We start from the raw sequence: 23,054 nt of genomic DNA, 5'->3' as shown, positions 1-23,054 counted from the left end.
CTTATTTCTGTCTTGTAATTCATATAATCACTGCAGAGATGGAACCAAGGGACCTGGATCTACTCAGCTCTTCCTTATTATAATGTATTAAGGCTATCTGACTCAGAATAAGAATTCCACTAACAGGAGAAATTGGTTAGCAATATAACTGAGAGAGCCAGCAGAAAGCCCAAAATAATAACTTGAAATCTTGCAAGTAAGCCATCTTGCTTCTGAGCATTGTGCAAAGTAATGTAATTATCCTTCATTTTCTTTCATACCCAGCATTTCTCAAATTTAATGGGAAAATTCTTGAACGAAGAATGCCAAGCAATGCAGGAACAACCTGTGCACCCTGACCTGAGTTATTTGTTATGGAATGGGCTAGAATAAAAACTGCTGACAGTTCAGACAATCTCTTAAAGCAAGAATCTAAACCTATGTTCTTCAATCCAAGATACCAATCCCACTTCCTTTGCTTAATATTCCCCACCAAATGCGCCAATTTTGATCATCTGTTACCCCACCACCACTTGGTTTTTATCAAAGGAAGGCCCTAGTCTGATAATACTGGATTTGGGAGTAAAGTGAAAGGTATCCTGCATTTATTTCAATTATCATAAAATACATTATGTTTACTTCAAGTTCATTTGAATTTTTTTTTGTCTGGATACCAAACAATAAAACTGAAAAAAGCACCGAGTCATTAGTTTGCCCAGAAAAAAAAGGAAAAGATCCTTAAAACAAAATGATACCCTGAAACACAAAAATAAGCACAAGGAAACAATTATGCATATATTATTCAAGAAAACCCTTTTTCAGGCTTAATCAGTTTGAAGGTATAAAGGAACCAGCAGCTAATACAGTATTGTATAAAACAACTGTGTAAACAATACCAGTGCAGCAGACTTCTGTAGTACCAGTCAAAAGACACAGTTCAGAGAAAATGAGGCATGCCAGAATTATCTTGAAATCAATGCAATGTAAGTGCTTCATTGTGTGCCTATTTATTTTGATGCAATTTTGGCACACCCAACTTCCTCTGCAATTCCCCCCCCCAATACACATTCATTTCAATGTATCTTCTACAATGTTGTGCAATAAAACAAACAAAACACCAGGCTGTATTTTGCCCAAGGCGAGCTATCTCCAAATAAAATATGTATACATTTTAAAATTAAAATAAAAACAAATCCTAACTGAACAAAAAAAACAAAACAAATCTCAATGTAAATTATTTTTTAAAAAAGTTTAAAAAACTCATCCACACGTCATTTCTAATAACCATACTTTTTGGTGCAAATATGTCAGGGAAAATATATATATATATAAAATGCCATATGGAGTTAGTAGCTTGAGCTGAATGGGCAAAATAAGACTGGTAGCATATTTTCTTTGCTTTTATTCGGTAGGAGTCTAGGTTCCCGGCACATTAGTAGTCCTAGCCAAACAATTGGAAGGAACAAGTCTGACTTCCTTTGGGTAGTTTTGATCAGATGATGCACACAAAGGAACCTTGAAGATTTTTCAGCAGTCTGGGCACTGTGCTTTAAAGCGTTTCCACATGCCTTCCTTTGTTAAGACTCTAGATGGTGTCTGGACTCAGCAGCAGCAACAAGGCAGTCATGCTTGATACAAACTGTTCCTTTGCTGTAAGAACTCCAGTTCAGTCCATGTGGTGAGATTTCCCCAAAAAATCTTAGGTTGCATATGAAGCACGATGTTAAGGAGGAGGCTTAAGTAGACAGCTGACAGGAGGGGTATATTGAGAGCTGGAATGTGGCTGTTCTTCTGGAAGAGCTACATCAGGACTGGAATGAGAAAGTAGCTATTTAAAATACATGTCAAAGTAAGAAAAGTGCAAAGAAGAAAACTTTTCATGGAGACAGGTGATGCTCTGCACTTTCTGGTATTTTAATTATTCTGCATATATCTATAATTCTTAAATTATATGTAACCATATGTGCACATAGAAGACAAATCAGTGCCATATTTACAATGAAACCAGAAAAACATATGTTGTAAACTTAATTTAAACCATCTTGAGATAGATGGGAGGGTTGACTTAACTCAGGGGTGTCAAACTGGGGCCCGCGGCCAGATGCGTTATCTGCAGACCACGCCCACCCCAGCTCCACGAATGGGGGAAACATCGCAAAACATTGCATGACGGCAACGTGATAGAGCAAGTTTGACAACACTTAGCCCAAACATTCAAAATTACTTGTTTGTAAATAAGCTTTTTTTTATTACTCTTGCTGTTCTAAGAATTCCAAGGAGCATCAAGAATTTTGAAATCTGTTATCAATATATGGCAACCAAGAATCATTTGCCAAAAATTATGAAGTGACAATAGCTTTATTTGAAACACCTGTTGACATATAGATTTTGGCCAGCAATCTTCAGATCCTGCTCTACCCTAAAAGGCTTAACGTGTTCTTCAGCAAAAAATAAAGCTGTAACATTTTCATTTTTAGAGGCAATTAAAACATTTTAAATTGGTTCAAAGATGCATGGAAATGAAATGTCTGCTTCAGATCTGTATGTTATACTTCTATGCATTTTAAATTATTTGCATTATTTTGGATTTATTGGGCACAGCTTTTCAGAAAGACATTTATAGGTGCAGTGATATCTTCTGGAAGCAATTAAGTCACACATTAATTTTGTTCTGCAAAACTCACTGATTTCTAAGACTAATTTTATAATTCTGAACTGTGTATCAATAGATTAGGAACTAGCAGGATTGCAGAAATAGATAATTTATTACTACAAAACTGTCTTCACTACAAATGTAACAAATTCTCAATTATTAATCCAGTGATCTGACAAACTCTTTTTTATATTTCAACAAGCATTTTGCCACTAGGGCTTCTATTTAGAGCATTTTTGGACTTAATTTCTTTTTTTCTATTACAGAAAAACATAAAAACGTTAATATATCTGAAATATTATATAGTATACTTTTGTGGACTATTTTCTCCCTCCTTTGTCTTTCCTTTTGTTTTCTTTCTTGCTTAGTAAAACATAGTAAAAACAATACAAATACATAGATCTATTGCAGCAAAACTTGCTTCAAGGAAATCTAACCATTTGAAAGACCAATTGACATCATGGATCGCACCATTTTAAGACTCAGGTGAAAAAACCACAGGCTGCATGTGACCCTTATTTCTTCCCAAGGCGAGACCCCTGCCCATTCTTTTTCTATGATTAGCCCATCACTGGAGGATGGGAATAGATTGCTGCTTTTGAGTAGCTAATATCAATAGGGAACTAGCAGTCTGGAGCAAGCTCCCACTGACTTAATATTTTTAAAGCACAAACATAACAATTAGCAGAGCTAAAATTATCATGCCATAAAGTTGCAAGCTAAAAGGAATAAAGAAAAAATTAAAAATGCATTAGTGTAACACAGTTTGCTTTTGTGCAAATGATGAAAGGACGATCTAATGGCACTTTTAAAATCAACTGGATAAAAATAAAAAATTAGGACAGTTATCAAGAACAACATAACCAATTAACAATTTTACAGTGTAAAATAAAACTCTTTTCAAAATGCATCTTCCAATTTTTTTTCCCCAGCGTTCATTTTTGTCCCATAACAACCACATGATGTGCAGAAATATGGTTTTCTCAAATACAGATATACAGTGTTAAAGGATGGAATTACAGTGATGAAATGTCTGCCAATATTTAATATTTTAGCTGAGGCTTCCTGGGTGAGTGACTCCAGAGCAATTAGCCATCTTGCCCAACAACTGAAAGAGGCTCTGCCCACTCCTTATTGAAGCAAAAGTTCTTTTTGAAGGAACAATCTTCTTTCAGTAGGTCATATCATATCCAAGATAGGCCAAAGAATCTATTTTGTAGTTCCTTACAATATTTTGAACAAATATTTTGAAATAATAAACATAACAGCTAAAAAGCCACATACAACCAGGCACCATACAATGTGTAGAACAGCCCATTGTATACATTCTGGAGAGAGAAATTTCCTGAGGTTGGGCTCCATCATGAGTCTAAAAACTTGGAAGAATAAATCTTTGGTCTGGTGACTGACTCAGATTGGATCCTATATAGCAGCTAAGATTCTGGAAGTTTAATTATGAAATGCAATCATATAGCTCCGTGATGGGGAACCTATGGCACGCGTGCCACAGGTGGTAGGCGGAGCCATATCTGAGGGCATGCGAGGCATTGCCCTATGTCAGCTCCAGAACACATGCACATGCTGGCCAGCTGATTTTCAGCCTTCCAGAGGGTGGTGGGAGGAAAACCTCTGGAGCCTGTGGATGCGCTGGGGGAGGGCATTGCATTACGGGTGTGGGCATGCATGCACACATGCATGCGCACGGGCCCTTTTGGCACCCAAGTAGAAAAACGTTCGCCATCACTGATATTGCTATTGTGCAGATAAAAATATAAAACACATGCCAATCAATACGATGTTTTACAATCTTACTGTTTTGAAATTCTCAAATGAGACTGCAATTCAGTGTCATGCCTGGAGATCTATCAGTTAGATAAAGGGCCATGTACATTTGTTTGATAAATTAGTACATTTTTGAAGCAGCAATATTGTCCAGGTTTGGAGCAATAAACTTCCCTGAGCATTCATGCAAAATTTCAGGAAATAGCTCATGCTAAAAAGTCACATTTCAAAGCAAAATAATCCTTTGACGTATTCTAGAATTTTACATGGGGGGGGGGTCAGGTTAAGGACAGATGATAATGGAGGAAATCAAATTACATGGTCTTCAAGAGTCAACAACAACTTAATGGACTATAATCAATCAATTCCATGGTATATAAGCATGTAAACAGAGTCAATATCCTTAAAGTATCTCCTATCCCATCGTTAAACAAGAACATTGCACAAAACAATCTGACTCATTATAAAAGAAAAGAAAAGGAATACATTAGTCCAATTCCCTTCAAGGATTATGATGGAACCCTCTTTATCTTGGAAAAGAATCAAGTATTTCTAAAGATTTCCAACTCATTAAGTAGAGCGCGTTCACAAAATATATCATTTTCACTGCATCTTTGAAAACAAGTTCTTTAAAGTGAGCAAGCAACAAAATGTTTAACTAGTACTGTACCCTGAAGTTGCACCTAATTGTATCATTCATTTACAAAGTTAGAAGAAAAATAAACTCTGGCCAGAGAAAGAACACTAAAAGATACATCTTATAGTATTTCTCAACCAATGCATTCTGGATGTTTTGAATTTCAACTTCCATAATTTCTAGGTAAAAATTAGTATGGGGTTAAGAAATAAATACAAGAGAGTGGATAACAATAGATTGAAGATTACCATGTAGCTCATCTAAACAACATATTCTCATTTTTACTTTTAATATTTGAATTAATAAATAAGAATAAAGATAATAACTGAATTTTTAGATTACAAAATTTGTGGCTTTTTTGATTGGCTGATCAGGTAGCTGGATATAGAAAAGAGCAATACTAATTTCTCATTCTAACATAATGATTTTTTTATTTTAATCCTGTTCTGAAATACTATCCCGGATGACTTTTCCAGCTTCAGCTTGAATTTATCTAGTGAAGAGGAACCCACAACCTTTCTGTCACTGGTTCCATATTATTAGGATTCCGCCCCCCCCCCCTTAATTTTCAGCTAGAATCCATTTTTCTATAATACCACAGTTCCATGTTTGAATATGTGTGCAATTATGCTTAATGTTGTGGCATGAAGCAAGCAGCTCTGGTTTGGTATTCATTTCCTTGGGTACCATTGTAATTCTCCTAGCAAGCTCTGCCAAACAAAATGAGTTTGTTGTGACTGCAGTGTTTGTTTGTGTGTGAGAGAGAGGGAAAGAGGGAAGGAGGGAGGGAGGGGGAGAGAGAGAGAGAGAGAGGGAGAAAGAAAGAAAGAAAGAAAGAAAAAGAAAGAATTTTTTATGATTTGTTAGCAGAATGTTTAACAAATTAATTATTTTTCCTTATAGAAGTAAATATTTATGCCTCAGGGTTGATCTGGGGTATCTTTGGTGCTCTCTGAGTTTGAGGGTTTTCTTGGAGACATTTCACTACCAAACTAGGTAATATCATCAGTGCATTATTTTTAATTTAATTATTATAAATATATATAAAGCAGTGAATGTTATGGGTCACTAAGGACAGTGTCTCTTGTCTCATGTTCCTGCATGATCTAAAATAAAGATTGGAGATGTATGTATGTATGTATGTATGTATGTATGTATGTATGTATGTATATATATATATATTTTCTGGCATGAGGTTATTTCTTAAGATTAATGATGGATGGAAACTAATGGACTGGTCTTTAACTTCCTTGCCTTTTGGTCTGTTGTCAACAGGAACAGATCATTCTAACTTCTGTTATTATACTAGGACTGCATATGATCCCAGTGGTCAAGATTGGTGAACCTTGATCTAACACTGAGAAAGGTTGGTGCATCCCTGATCCTTTCAAGGCAACCATTCCAATTACGTATGTTTGGGAGGAAAGTTACAGAACTCTCTGTGAATTTTAACAAGTTCTGTCTCGTGCATCTATTAGGTGAAAGGACAATATATTACCCCAAAATTATTCAGCCCAGACATTATTTCAGATGTAGGCTGAATGTGAATTCATTACACCAGAGAGTAGCTAAATCAAGGGTGTCCAAACTTGGCAACTTTTAAGGCTTGTGGATTTCAACTCCCAGAATTCCTCAGCCACAAGTCTTAAAGTACACAAGTTTAAAAGTACACAAGTCTTAAAAATTGCCAAGTTCTGAGACCCCTGAACTAAATAGACAGGGCCTGATAGTACAGGTGGCTAGAGGCACAATTAATTGCTTATTATAGAGACACAATACACTAGGTCCGTGACGGCGAACCTATGGCATGCGTGCCACAGGTAGCATGCGGAGCCATATCTGCGAGCATGCAAGCTGTCAGCTCCAGTTGATTTTCAGCCTTCCAGAGGGCTGGGGGAGACCATTTTCGCCCTCCCCAGGCTTCAGGAAAGCCTCCGGAGCCTGGGGAGGCCCGTTGGGCCCATTTTTCACCCACCTCAGGCTCTGGAGGCTTTCCCCCGGAGGAAATGCCAAGCGCAGATTGGAGGTGAGCAGTGCAGCGTGCGTGGGGGGGGGATTGTGCCCGCATGCGCATGTGGGGGTGGTGCTTTGCATTATGGGTGCCAGCATGCATGTGCACTATTGCACGCATGCACTTCCACATTTGGCACCCAGCAACAACAAGGTTAGCCATCACTGTACTAGGTGATACAAAATAATGGGATTGCAGCTTGTATGTAGATGGGGCTTGGATTTTAAGGCTTTGCGGGGTTCAGGTTTTCTTTAAATAAAATAAACGTTAATCCCATTTTAAGCTTAATTTGTGGTTTGCCAGTCTTTCTTATTTCAGAACCGACTCAACTGAATTTCAGTGGTGCACCATTCTGAAGCTTTAGGAAGCACAAAAAAGGGGCCTTCATCTTCCACTTCAGTTCTAGTGATAGAGCAATACAGGTAATCCTCAACTTATGACGACCACAATTGAGCCCAAAATTTCCTGTTGTTAAGTGAGACATTTGTTAAGTGAGTTTTGCCCCTTTTTATGTGCTTTCCTGCCAAAGTGGTTAAGTGAATCATTGCAGTTGATAAGTTAGTACCCCAGTTTTAAGTGAATCTGGCTTCCCCATTGACTTTGTTTGTCAGAAGGTCACAAAAGGTGATCATATGACCTTGGGACACAGCAACGGTCATAACTACGAACAGGTTGCCAAGCATCTGAATTTTGATCACATGATTATGGGGAGGCTACAAAAATTGTAACTTTGAAAAATGGTCATAATTCACATTTTTCAGTGCCCTTGTAACTTTGAACAGTCACTAAATGAACTGTTGTAAGGAGCTGAGGTGGCGCAGTGGTTAGGGTGCAGTACTGCAGGCCACTTCAGCTGACTGTTATCTGCAGTTCTGCGGTTCAAATCTCACCAGCTCAAGGTTGACTCAGCCTTCCATCCTTCCGAGGTGGGTGAAGTAAGGACCCAGACTGTGTGGGCAATATGCTGACTCAATTTGCTAAAAATCTGTAAACTGCTTAGAGGGGGCTGAAAGCTCTATGAAGCGGTATATAAGTTTAATAAATAAATAAATAAATAAATAAATAAATAAATAAATAAATAAATAATGAATGAATGAATGAATGAATGAATGAATGAATGAATGAATGAATGAATGAATAAATAATAAATACCTGTAGTACATATAAATGTCAGATCTCAGATTTAGGTGTGCCTACCAATTTAAAGCAGTCACAAGGAGTCCAGTTCCAGTTAAAATTATAGCCCAGAGGGGACAGAACAGTGGTGGGTTCCGGATCCCGTTGCAACCGGTACAGTGCAATGGGGCCCGGAGGCCACCACATGAATGTGCGCAGCACATGCGCACTTGCACACAGTGCACACATGCATCCTTACCTCCTGCGATGCCTCCGCAATGCTCCAGCTGCTTGGCGGAGCATCGTGCAGGTACCGTATGCTGTGCGTGCGTGCGCAGATGGCCCATTTCTTTCAAATACAGGTAAGGAATGAGGGCGGGCGGGCGGGCCCTCCGGAGCACCGTACTGGAACGTTACCCATTGCTCCCGGCATGCACCAGTACGCCTGTACTGGGGCGTACCACCTGCAACCCACCACTGGGACAGAAGCAATTTGTTAGATACTTGTTCTAACTATAGTGGTTTCCACCAAGGTCCTCTGTTCCAGCGGGAACAGAGGTTTAATCCTATTGGTCGAAGGGTCTGACAACTCCCTATAAAAGGGCTGCTGTCAGACTCAACCTTCGCTGGATTGTTCTTACTTGTTGTACTTAATAAAGAGCAGATGTTACCGTTAAGCCTGTGTGTGCCTATCCATTACCCAATCTAACACTGGCGACAAAGGTGGGATTGGAAGGCAACTAGGCGAACCAAAAAGAGTATAGCAATCCAGCAAGTACAGCGCGGCTTCAAGCAACCATTTTTGAGTGGCAAACTCAAAACGCCCTCTGGACACAAAATGGCCATGCAAGCCCCACCGACTCCGTATGATCCAGTCACCGAGCACTGGGACTCGTACATGATATGATTTGACTGCTTCCTCGAGGCAAAAGACCTCATGGGCCTTTCTGAAGGCCGCAAGAACAACATGTTCCTCAGATACTGTGGCCGGGAAGTGTTTGAGACAGTGAAAGACCTCTCGGAGCCGACACCGCTTCAATCAGTCACCTGGTCCGTGCTCCAGCAAACGCTGAGGACTCATTATGCCCCCAAGCCATCCAAGCACTTTCGCCGGCATGAGTTTAACATCAGGAACCAGAAAGAGGGCGAGTCGATTAATGAGTACGTTGCAGCGCTTCGCAAGGCTTCAGCGTACTGCGAATTCTGAGACCTGGATAAGCTGATTCTGGACCGCATAATTTGCGGCATGCGGGACATCACCCTACAGAGGAGATTATTCGCTAAATCTAACCTCACTCTGCAGATCACCTTGGACGAGGCCAGGGAGTCCAAATCAGCCATCAAATCTACCGAGACTCTGCAGCGCCAAAGCATTCCACAAGACACATGAAAGAATACACACGTACACGCGAGGCTGCAGAGGCCGAGAGCTCAGAAGGCAAGAAAGATGACAGCTGCCGTATGCGCAGTAGCCGCGCCCAGCCAGCGCACAAATTTAAACCGCATCTCCCACCTTGCGCTAGCTGTAGAGGAGACCATGCCAGATCGGCTTGCCATTTCCATGACGCAACCTGCCAGCACTGCGAGCGAAAGGGACACATCACCAAGGTGTGCTGGAGCAAATTCCCTGCCACTACCTGGCAGCCTAGAAGTGCACCAAGCTGCCAACAGAGGTCCAAACAAGGGGCCTGGCAGAAGCCACCACGGCACTCAGAGGGCGACAACAGAGTCACCTACCATACGTCAATCGTCCAAGTCCGCACCAGATGGCCAAAAAAGCTGAAGGTTACAGTCCTCATCGAGGACTCTCCATGTGAAATGGAGATCGACACCGGGTCATCCCTGACCATCATACCATGGTCTACCCTAAAGCAGGCTATTCCTAGCCTAAAGAAGCAGCATCTACGTAACCCTGACATCTGCCTACGAGATTACCAGGGAAACCGGGTTCCCATCATGGGCCAAGGCACCTTCCAGGTGAAGTTCAAGCAGAGCCTCCTAGGGCTAGATTGGTTCCAATCCCTGGGCCTAGAAGTAACCGGTATCAACGCCTTAAAAGGTGACAGTGCTGAAGCCATCTGTAAGGAGTTCAAGGACATCTTCAGCACCGGTCTGGGTAAGTATGTGGGGACTCCAATTTCCTTTAGTTTGGATCCCAACATAGCCCCAATTAGGCTAAAACCCAGGAGAGTACCTTTTGTTCTCCGCCCAAAAATTGACAGAGAAATTGGCAAGCTCGTAGGCCAGGAAATCAGGCATGCCCTGGTCACACCATTCCATCCGGCCTCCAATGGTCAGGCGGAGAGAATGGTGAGATCTGCAAAATAGGCCCTCTCTAGGATGGGCCCGGAAGATTGGCAAACACGGGTTGACCACTATTTGCTAATTCAGCACATCATATCCAGTGCCACTACAGGAAGAAGCCCCTCCGAGCTTCTCATGGGTCACTGGCTAAGGTTTCACTTAGACCGGCTATATCCCAATTATTCTGCCTCATCGCCCCCAGACTCCACAAGCAAGATTCGGACATTTAGCATCGGGGATTTGGTATACGCCCACAACTACGCCGGGGGAACTCTGTGGATTCCTGCCACAGTGATAGGCATTACCGGCCCTCGCTCGAGGACAGTAGGAATTGGAGAAGGCACATTGACCAACTCCGTGGCCGCCTCTCCAACTCCACTCTTAGACAACCAGAGGTAACTCCTGCACGAGTTAGCCAAAGCCCTACCCAAACGGAGCAAACACTCACTCCTTCCACAGCCAGCTCAAACCCGAGGGTACCGGGAAACTTATCTGGTTATGTTGCAGGCCCGCAGCGAGCGAAGCAGCTCTAGAAGTTCCAGCTGCAGCCTGTGGGAGGTTCCAGGAGCTTCCACCAAGCGGAGCTGCGGCGCAAACAGGTCCGTCCGACCTGTCCAAGGAAACCCCTCCTACTGAACTGTGCAAGTCTGGCAGAGCTACCCAAAAGCCCGCCTACCTGCGTGACAACGTCACAAGTAGGATTGTTCCATCCAAGAGGGGAGGGGTGTTCTAGATACTTGTTCTAACTACAGTGGTTTCCACCAAGGTCCTCTGTTCCAGCGGGAACAGAGGTTTAATCCTATTGGTCGAAAGGTCTGACAGCTCCCTATAAAAGGGCTGCTGCCAGACTCAACCTTCGCTGGATTGTTCTCACTTGTTGTACTTAATAAAGAGCTGTTGTTACCATTAAGCCTGTGTGTGCCTATCCATTACCCAATCTAACACAATTGGATTAATCTTTTCATCCCATGTTGTTTAAGAACAAACAAACCCTTGATAATTTTTATCAGTTCTTTATTTTGGCCAGGGCAACTGGAAAAGACAACATCCTTTCTCATGGTGCAATCCCTACCTGATTCTTTCCACATTTGCCTTGTGTTATGCAAATAGGAATCTGCCTAATACCAACCCCAAACTGGTCCATCTAATGTAAACCATACCTGTTCAGACTCTCAATAGTTTTTCACAATTTCACTGGCTCAGCTCTATTGGAAAAGATTAAGCCTAGAACTTACAGCAAGGGGGTCAAACTCAAGGCCTGCAGGTTGGCTTGGAAATAGCAAAGGACTGGCCCACGGTGCCTCTAGCAACCAAATTGGGGTATGTGGGGGCTTTTGCCCCTTTTGCCCCGTTTTGTGGCCTGGACGGCCTCTTGCAGCACTCTGCCGGCCAAAATGGGCCATGTTCAAATCTGTGGACTTCAACTCCCAAAATTCTCCAGGCAGCCTTGCTGTGGAATTCTGGAAGTTGAAGTCCACACATCTGAAAATGGTAAAGGTTGAGAAATATGGATCTAATCCCCGTAGATTCCTATTTGCTTACTTAGCAGTGCTTGTTTCTTAAAAAAAAAAAGCACACACACACACACTTTTGCCTAGGCTTTACAGGTAGTCCTCAACTTACAACCATTCATCTAGCGACTGTTCAAAGTTACAAAGGCACTGAAAAAAAGTGGCTGAACACTGGTCTTCGCATTTATGACCGCTGCAACATCCCCACGATCATGTGATCAAAATTAAGTTGCTTGGCAACCTGCATGTATTTACAACAGTTGCAGCATTCCAGGGTCATGTGATCACCATTTGAGACCTTCCCAGTTGGCTACCGATAAGCAAAGTCCCTGTGGGAATCCAGATTCATTTAAAGACCACACGATTCATTTAACAACTGCGGTGATTCGTTTAACAACAATGACAAAAAAACCTCATTAAATAGGGTGCAACTCATTTAACAACGCTTAGCAACAAGAAATTCTGGTCCCACTTTGGTCATAAGTTGAAGACTATCTATAATTTGTTTGCTACCCACACATTTGTAGGCTTAATATTTTTGGATTTGATAGTCTCCATGAGATTGTTGTAGTGTGGGAGGCAAAACTACAGAAGAAATGGCTTAAGTTTTGCAATTTTATCTATTATCCAGTGGTCCTTTCTTCTCCAGATATGACATATTAATATATATTGTTGCATCATTCCTGCAGTCATGCAGGCACGATTAACTGCTTGGTCATGGTAGCACAGGTAATCTTTCCACATCAATTACAAAAGTTTACATTTGATTCGATTTAAATTTTGTTTGTTTGTTTGTTTTAAAGGCAGATAAGGGTCTGCCAGACACAGCAGCCAGTTGGAAGACAGAGTAGAAATTAGGGTTCGAGGATGACAGATGCAAAGGAAGTGGGGTGATGAGAATCCGACTATAGCATGCAAAGAAAGCCAAAAGGTGAAGAAAGGAGATTTAGCAGAACCATTACCTGACAGTCTGACAGCGTTGCCTCCTGGTTAGTTGTGAGCCGTGTGGCGGTAGTGAGGCAGCAGGCTGCTGACAATCTACAAGAGACTGATAAATTAGGCATATATACAAAGAGATGACACACACAAAAGGTTAGTAAGTAATAAACACACAAGGCAGGTGGTGGAAGAGATTTAGTGAGGAATGCCTGCTCTAAGTCAAGAGGGTTAAACGGTTGAAGCATTGATAAATGCTGACAGAAACACTCAAATGTTTCAAAGTCTCATTTTAAAGGGATCCCTGACTTGCTCTGAGTTAACAGCCTAAAACCATTGAGTAGGTTCACAGTGTATTCTCAAAGATCACTTGCTAATCTAAGTGGTGTCTACTATTGCCTTGCTAAATTGTCATTTTTTAGGGTCCTCAAATAGGTATGGGATACAGAAGGGAAAGAAGATTGCTCCTTGATTACGATCATTTGGGTAGTGACTTCAGTTTAGAAACTGGTTTTGCTCCTCTCATTGCAAAATCTAGTTAAAATCTTGCCGTTAAGTATATCTGAACATTGTCATATTCTGTAAAGATCTATACTGCCCTCCAATGGTATATACGTGGTATGCCTGTTAAAGCAAATTGTGAAGGTAAAATAGGATGCAGTGGAGTTTTAAATGACCTTGAGGAAAAATGTGAATAATTCTCTTGAGAAAAGTCATTTAAGATTTGCAACTGTATTTATAATTATATAATGAATGCCTGGGGGGAAAAACATGGTTCATTTAAAATGATTAAATGTTTCATTATCTGAATTCAGTACTCAGTAAAGAACTTGGAAATGGGAGAGTTTCCCTCAGAAAAAAAATCTTGTTGATTACTTTAAAAAATGTAATTTGCATTCAAGAATTTAGATGGATGTGTTCAACCATCTTTATCTCAGTAAGTTCTAGAGTAGGGGAGAATATCCTACATACAAGTACAAAAGGCAATTCATTTATTATTCTTATTTCTACTTCTTTTTTTAAGGAGCATTTAAAAGCAAGCTCCAATGTTGTAGAAAAAATAAATAAATAGTGGCATTTTATATATATTAGGGGACTATCAGTGATGTGGGAAGGTTTTTAGAAAGGATTTCATGATTTTATAATTTGCTGGAAGATTATTTGAATTTGTAAACTGATATATAGGATGGATTTATATATGAATATACATATACATATATAATCCTTATTCATCTAATATATCAATACATATTAAAGACAAAGCAGTGGAATTCTTACATTCTCATAATGCCAGGGATTATTTCTAAAGTTATGGGTTGTTTTTTTCAATGGAGTTAAAGTTATTTTGAAACCTATGAATAAGCATCAACCTGCCTCTTAGAACCTAGATCCCAGCTGTCAAATAAGAAAAAATCCCCACCCTCTGGAATGTTCTCCTGTCAGAGATGAGATCTACCCCATCTGGAACAGCCTAAAATTTTGCTCTGCTGCTTGGCTTAGGGCCCCAAGAGAGATGTGCTACATTTGAGGGCGGCTGATAGGTGAAGATGCTCACCTCCAGGCTGCCGATCTTGGTTCTTCACTTTTAATTTTTTCATTTGTTTTTTAGGATTGTTAACTTTTTATTATCTTGTAAGCGACCCAGAGTTGCTTTACTAGTGAGATAAGTGGCCTAGAAATTTAATAATTAAAATATGGACCTCTTCTTCTAAGTACCTATCACTTATAAACTTCTTTGAAGTTCCCTGTTTCTTTAACTTTGGTTTAGTATAATTTGAATCCATTTCCACCTTCCCACAAACATAGGAATGTATACATACAAAAGGCATTAAAACTTGCCAGATTATAGCTCATTGCCTGAAAGATGGGTGTGTCTTTATTTCTGCTGTCAAAAAAAGCTAAAGTTTTACATTCTGGGTAATTTTCTAGCTACTTCATACTAGCCCAATTTGTTGAATCGAAATATAATGAATTGGACTATGTACTTGTGTTTAATAAATGTGTATGCGTGTTTACAATTTAATGTATGCAATTTAAATATATGTGTATATAATTTATGTGTGTGTGTCTTTGTGATAGGTGTGTAATTTGTATGTGTGTGCGTGTGTGTAATTTAAAGATGTTCCTAATTTTCCCAGCACCGTCATCAAATTCAGCCTTTCACTTTTGTAGATTGACATACTGGACAAAATAATACGTGTTGTATTTGGTTTTGGCTTATTGTGATAGGTTCTAAACTAAGTCTTAGTACAATATATGAACCCAGTGAGTATGTGCATGGTTTTAGAAACTGGGTTCACACACATATGTGATACTGTACTTTAATCAAGGATTAAACCCATAATTGGCAGGCTCACACAACGTGCAAAACTAAAGTCAGACAAACCATATTACAGTGTGTTGTGTAAACCTTAAATCTTAAGTCTTATACCTGATATTTCATCTACATCAGGGTCTCAAGGTTGCTCTGGGGATTACCAAGGAATTACTCCATACCTATGTTGACAGATAGCTCCATAGTACATCAAGTACCTTGGATCACCTTTTGACTTCAGCCTGACATGCATTTGTTAAGTAGCAAGTGCTTTTAGGAGGAGTTTATCTTCACTGCCCAGTTTCTCACATGAAAGTGTGAATCTGAAGAAATTTAAATGAGCCATATCTATTTGCTGAAGATGTATTTGTTCAGTCTAATCAGCATGGCAGCAACCTTCCTTAACTTTAACAGTAAGGATTAGGGAGTAGTAGCCCACTCCATGTTCCATTGTGGCAGCACTAAGAGACCATTGTTCAGGATTCCATTTTCTTTCCGTTTACCCCCATATTTGCCATGTATCATTTTTCCCAATAATTCTACATCTTCATGAGAACGGATGGAAATGCCGCTATGTTCTTCTTGGTGAAAGACAGGTGACTAGGTTTGTCTGCTTCTTCATTAAATCTTGTATCTTGAATAATTAAAACCCTCTCAAACAAAGCATCCCAACAGATGCTACTTATGTCTCCAAACCACAGCAAATATTGGCACTAACAATGAATAACATGCTGGGATCACAGCAGAAGAAAAATGACCGAGATGAGGAGGTGCAAAATCTTTTCTCGGAACAAGTCAGAGTTCCTTTCTGCATTATTCCTATTTTCTTTTACATAGGTAAGAGTCAAACTATGATGCCTCAATCATAGTGATCAATGATAGCTCAATTATGCTGGAAGTCATTACATGACTTAATAATGCTATTCAAAGAAAATATGTTGAAGCACATTCTGTAAAATATTGTATGCTTTTACACTTGCTTCATTTCCATTCCTAACCCACAGACTACTCTCCTATATAGTTGGATATCAAGACCAGGTTGCATGACTAAGTCATAATGCATTAAGGCCACATGTGATGTACAAACACAACAAACATTTCATGTTTACAACAAAAGGTTGCACTGTGTCCTCTTCGTCTTATCATCTAACTAGTTTGCTCATAGTCAGTCTTCTCTTGACCTGGAAGGATAAGCAGGATAGTCTACTTATCTTTCTATTTTTGTTTGTTTGTTACAGCTAAGATCTTAACCTTCTATAACTTCGCTGATGATGCAAATTTTAATGTTTTACGATCAGTTGATACTTATCCTCCTGTTTCTTGCTAGACCTAGCAATGATCACCTTCGTTTATTGCTTAAAATATCAAGTCATATTAAACCAAAAATCCATCTAATACAACACCTTCAGTTGCGCTGTGAGATGAACAGTTTCTAAATTTAATAAAGGAACAAAGAAACAAACAAATAAATAAATACATTTCTGACTAGTAGCCAACTCTGCAAAACTCCATTAACAGCAGTTAACATAATAGTAGCAGGGCATGAAGTTTATCTTTTATAATTTATCACTAATATCTGGCATATATTTTCTATATTCATCCTCCTGTGTACATTAGGTTCTGCTTAGGAATGAAAGCTAGTAGGTAATGAAACTTTTGTCCTACATAAACTTGTAATTAATGAACCATCAAGATAGTGATTATCAATATATCCTACCTATGCAGATCCAAAGTCTCTGAAGTAAACAAAATTATCTTATGCTTAGATATAGTTCTCATCATAGTGCCTGGTTTTATCCTACTTTTCTGTTACTAATAAATATCTAACAATAAGTAACAATACAACAATAATACTGGAGATGGCAGCAGAATCAAACTTATTGTTTGGCTAGTTGAAGTTGAGGAAAGTTGAATCTGTAGCACACTGAGTCAGAGTCATACTGTTTGGAGCAGCAAATAAGGTTTAATAATAAATAAAATTATTTAAATGTAATGACTAAGAAAACTAATTAGAGTATTTTCCCACCTGGACATGTACAGATTAGCAAAATGGAGCCAGGAAGACTGATTTGGCAAAGGTATTACCATTCTACTGTGTGCTAGTCAAAAAAAGTTATTTCTCCAGTGACTACACACCAATCTGTTGAAAACTGTGATGCAAATCAAAATTTTCTAAGGTGATCTTGAGGTATCAGTAGCGTTCACAACAGAACTGGTTCTCAAATTTCATTTGCTATCAACATAAATTACACTCTTCTTGTTCCATGTCTATAAGTAAATAATGTATATATAACAAACAAAGTATCTTTTGAAGTTGTCTGTATCTCTGTTTTGCCATAAATGTGGAGATTTGAACTATGGAGATTGTGTTAAAATTTGTTTAATAGATTTTAAAGAATATTCTCTTGTGGAACAAATATCAGAGTAAGACTACAGCATATTATTTGTGCGTCTATCAATTTGCTTTCAGATCTCAACAATTTCATAAGGAATATATCTCTCTGTATTTACTCCATTTTAGCTGTTGCTCCATGGGGGCAAAGCAACCACCTAATCTTCATTTTTAAATAACAGCAAAAAGTGAGATCACATTCTGCCAATGCTTGTTATAATAATACAGATGTGCTTATTATTAACATTTTAGAATACGGTTTGAGTTAGCTATCTCAAGCAAAATAGTTTTTCATATACTGGTATATATATATCAGGCCTCAAGGTGTGGAAATTTTAATTGACTTATCTAACTTTTAAAAGGGTATTAAACACATCATGTGATGTTTAAATAGAATTTCCATATTCAAAGACATTATATCATTGAATTAAGCCCTAGAATTTAAAGAATGAAGAAGAGTTTTTGCCTTCCCATCCTACCATGGACTTCTTGGAGATCTTTGTCTCTGTTTTACCATTGTAGGAAAAGGGGTTCTTAATTTTAACCAACACACTTTTCTGAATCATAGATTTTGCACTATAAATTCTAGTAAAATTGGAAGGCATCTGTTGGGAAGCTGTAGTGTTTGTGTAACTCCCCTACAGAACAACTGGCATTCTGGCTTGCTCAGAAGCGAGAAAACAAGCATTCAATTCTTACATTTAATATATGGAAATGTTCTTGTGTTACAATTAAACAATATCATAGACCAGTGTTTCTCAATCTTGCCTACTTCAAGATATGTGGGTTTCAATTCCCATGCTGGCTGAAGAATTCTGGGAGTTGAGGTTGTTATTATTGAGAAACACTGTAATAGACTAAACAACGCATATGTTGACACTGAACGCAGATTACAACCATGGGATTCTAGACTTTTAAAAAAAATATTCAATGAGATATTCTGCAGAAATACTTTAGTCATTCCTCACTAAATCAACTGAAAGATTAGCCAGAAGGTTAGTGAAGTAGCAGACACGGAAAGACAGAAATAGGAACATCTTTTCCCTTTCTTTCTTTCAGTCATACAGTACATAGAAATAATGGGCAACACTTAAATGAGTGTACTGTACCTATTCATTTAAATACATAGCATGTAAATTTAAGATTCAACAGGGGAAAAAACTGCGAAGGTATCATTTTGCAGAACATAACTCTGAAGAAAGAGATGGCTTGCTGCTCTTGTTTACTATATTTCTACAATGTCTAAGGACCAAAATTTAAAGACAACTCCAAAATTGTTCCCTTAATAAATTCAGGTGGGAATATAGGTGTGGGTAACCTTTAGATGATGGAAATAAGGATAATCATGCCAAGAGGATGCTCCAGAAGGGAGCATTTTGAGGGGAGCTTGTCTCTGACTTTTTTGAGCTACATTCACCATACCTCAAGGCTTACCCTGCAGCTTTTGAATATTTCTCAAAATGGCAGGACGTTCTGCAAAATTACAGTAGTTGTGAACACAATCCGACTAAGTGAGACAGTAACACTTTACAACAACAACAAAATCTAGATAGTTAAAAAGCGTGTACGTTCATTGTGCATGTGACAGTTGTTTCTTTGTAGCTCTCGCTGCAACTGGGCATGTGCCAAACGGATCACCATTCAGATGTGAGCACAATTTCAGAAATGAATGTGAATCTGCTCAAGGCAGACGAAGCGCTTTCTATCAAATTGCAATTTGTTTTAATGAAACTTTTCAAGCTACATGGTGCAGAAACCTGACATTTCATGGCAAGGTAGAGAGGTTCTGCAAGGAAGATGGGAATCAGTATGTTACAGCTGCAATGTTGCAGTGCATTCCCACAAAATGTCAGGGAATGATTAGGGCTTCTCCTAGAGTCTAGGAGATGGTCTAGGATCTAAATAATCCTTCCTCTTCATTTCATTCTTCTTTTCTCACTCACAGCCTCCAATTAAAACGGGAATTGGCAACTATGGCTCCTTTGTGACCTATGGACTTCAACTCCCAGAATTCCTGAGCCAGCCATGTGGGTTCATGAATTCTGGGAGTTGAAGACTACTGGTTGTAAAAGAGCCATAGCTACCGAGTACTGAACTAATACCTAACTGCTGTATTCATGCTCATTGGTCTATAATTGACCAAATATAGGGTCTCTCCACAGATTTCCTCCAAGTTTACATTTACATTTACACCAATTTCTGGATTTCACCGGCCCTGTTTTAGCACTATAGCTACTAGCAGATATATAGCAATTTATATACGTAGCAGTTATACCAATTTTCTAGATTTGAGAAAAAATAAGCACAGCTCTTGAAAGCTTTTTATCTGTCATTTTTTATCTTCCCATACAATTTTTTTTAAAAAAAAATGTATGGTTATTTTCTACCTGTAAAGATGGGTACAACTATCTATTTGACTATTTTTTATTTGCAAATGCCACATTTTTATTATTCTAGGATGAAAAAGAGAGCAACCTCATGTGAAACTGTTTTTCTGATAGATATATAGATATCTAGATCCACCAATAAATAACTCAATAAGATCTGCTCAAATGGCGTTAAGAAACAACAGGCTACACACAAAGCTCTTAGCCTTTCAGAAAAAAGTTTGTAAATATATGCATTGATATCTTTGAAAAATTGTTCTTGTTAAAGAATGTATATATGTTTTTCTTTTTGTCATGGTTTCACACACTTTGTTTTTTATTCTTCGATCAGGTCAACTGTTTAATTTGTTGGTCTGTGACCATAACGTGTATATCATCATGTAATGTTCATTTCTGGAATTTCTAAAAGATTTCAATAAATGTTTAAAAAATTGTGGATACAGTGCAACAGTATTTTTATGCAGAATGCTTTATGAATCAACGGCTTCTTTTTTCTGTTGAAATCACCACAATTAGGAACATCATGCACTTTGCCACATGCAAGATAAAAAGATTTGAAGAAAATACGTGAAAAAATAACTTGTAGTATCACAAATGCTTACAACATATTTCTTAGTAGGGAATATAAATTCTCAGACTTGACTAAAGGACACAGAAATATAACCAGACCTTAGTAAACAGCTCAAAGCAGTGGCACCAAGAGGTAAAGTGTGATTAATTAGTTAGTTTGTTAAATAGATTAAATCAAATAATATCCTTGAATTCCTTTCCCTTCCCTTGAGGGGAAATTATTTCCAGATTTGGAATAGGATTCACATAAAATTGTACTGCCTCTGGAATGATTCTGTGCATATACAATGCTCACGGAATTAGTTCAGGGCATATTGTCCAAACGTAGTTAATCTAAAATAATGATGAAACAGACACAGGAAAAGACAGGATATATTAAACTGAAAACAAGGAATCATGGACACAAAGGAATACTTTAAGGAAATGGAAATAGGTTTGATAAGGAATACTGTTTTTCATTTCCCAGAGAATTAATTGCCTAAAAACAGAATGTAGACATATCTAGTTTTCCTACCCATCCACTTTGGTGAATTCCACGTGCAAATAAGGTTCCCTATTTTTATCTGATGCCTCACTCATTTCAAGTTTCTTTTCTATATGCTGTAATGAATGGGGCATACATAAGCCGTAAATCACATTCCTGTTAGTTTTCAAATATCAACCAGGACACTTTTATAATGTATGCTTGTTTGAAGTACATAGTTCAATCAAATTCAGCCTTTCTTAGCCATAGTTATGACTGCCAGAACATTATTATTATTATGATAAACAGGGGCAGCTGCAACAAGAAAATGGAGGGGTGTGTGCATTCTTAAGATTGTGATTAAATGCAAGCTGTGAAATTTTCACTCCCTTGAATAATCAAGCTCAGTTAAAACAATTATCCAGCTATACATATCTACAAGCTGCATGTGAAAATACTGAACATATGGCAGGTCTGTGTTGGCTGACTTTTTGTTGTTTTCCATGGCCAGAGCAGGAGTTATGAAAACTGCAAAGCCAATGAAAGGACCTTAATTGTCCCGTCCTCTCATTAACTAGAATAACAATTATTTTACTACATAGCTTCAGAATTACTGTAGAACAGGGTTGGGAACTACTCCCCTTTTATGACCTGTGGGCTTCAACTCCCAGAATTCTTCAGCCAGCATGACTGGTTCACAAATTCTGGGAGTTGAAATCCACAAGTCCTGAAGGGGGCGCAGTTGCTCTCTGCTGTAGATCTTTGCCTGTGTGCGAGGTGTGTTGCGAACAGGCCTGCCACAAAATGATATTCAGATTGTGCACCATACAAGAGTATCACATGACAGGTGGCACCATTTGCATTTTTAAAAAGAGAAATACCAAAAGCTAAATGGCACAGTTACGGTACATAAATAGCAATAGCAATAGCAGTTAGACTTATAGACCGCTTCATAGGGCTTTCAGCCCTCTCTAAGCAGTTTACAGAGTCAGCATATCGCCCCCACAGTCTGGGTCCTCATTTCACCCACCTCAGAAGGATGGAAGGCTGAGTCAACCTTGAGCCGGTGAGATTAGAACCGCTGAACTGCAGATAACAGTCAGCTGAAGTGGCCTGCAGTACTGCACCCTAACCACTGCGCTACCTTGGCTCTTAAAAAAGAGAAGAAGGACTTGCAAGGGGACTTTTTTTTTACTTTTTTTATTGTTGATATTTTATAACTTGGAGTGGGACCATGGGAGAGGACACAAAGGGAAATTCTGCGCAAGAGTGCCTTCTTTGTCCGCAGCGGGCCTGGGTAAGGATATGAAGAAGGTACATCTGTGTCACATATAAATGATGTATTAGATGCTTTCTTGATCATATACTGTATATTTAGCATATATATGGGTCCACCTTTATCATTCCTGCCATAAGTTTCCTCACTATGGCTTTGTGAAGAGGTTGGTAATTAGGGATACCTTGAAGATGCATTTGGTGCTTCCTAAAATACCAGTTGAAAATGTTAGGTTAGTAATGACCATTTGGCTAAAACCGTTAAATTCAAAGGGTTAATAATAAGGAGTTTAGCTTAGCAATGGTCATTCAGGGGTCATAAAAAGGGGGGACACTTCAAACCATAGAATTAAAGCCTTCAGAAACATGGATTATTTCTGAATAAATAATAAAGGGAATGGGTCCATCATCTTGTGATGGAAGGTGGAATTCAAAGAAGGGAAAAAAGGAAGAGATAGGAAGAATTCAGGAGAAGATGGAAGAACCCTGTAGCAGCCTTCTAAGTTTCTAGCCCACCCTTTGCTTCCTCTTTCTTCTTTTGTAAAGGTTCCCCTCACACACGTGTTAGTCATTCCAGATTCTAGGGCCCGGTGCTCATCTGTTTCAAAGCCGAAGAGCCAGCGCTGTGACCGGCATGATTAAACAGCATGGAATGCTGTTACCTTCCCACTAAAGGTGGTCCCTATTTTTATGTGCTTTCAAACTGCTAGGTTGGCAGAAGCTG

At 39.0% G+C, this 23,054-nt stretch overlaps 1 protein-coding gene across 1 annotated transcript in view; it reads right to left on the bottom strand.

Moving 5' to 3' along the window:
• Positions 1-267: 267 nt before the first annotated feature.
• BICD1 (BICD cargo adaptor 1) overlaps positions 268-23,054 on the bottom strand; it is a 117,515-nt gene continuing 94,728 nt past the window's right edge. The window contains 2 exon segments of the mRNA XM_032221622.1: positions 268-1,790; positions 12,956-13,031. Of these exon segments, the coding sequence (XP_032077513.1) occupies positions 1,703-1,790; positions 12,956-13,031 (164 nt within the window). The 3' untranslated portion in view covers positions 268-1,702.

This window comes from Thamnophis elegans, chromosome 7 (assembly GCF_009769535.1).
Source record: "Thamnophis elegans isolate rThaEle1 chromosome 7, rThaEle1.pri, whole genome shotgun sequence".
In the NCBI taxonomy this organism is placed as follows: domain Eukaryota; kingdom Metazoa; phylum Chordata; class Lepidosauria; order Squamata; family Colubridae; genus Thamnophis; species Thamnophis elegans.
This window is presented reverse-complemented; position numbering and strand designations above follow the sequence as displayed.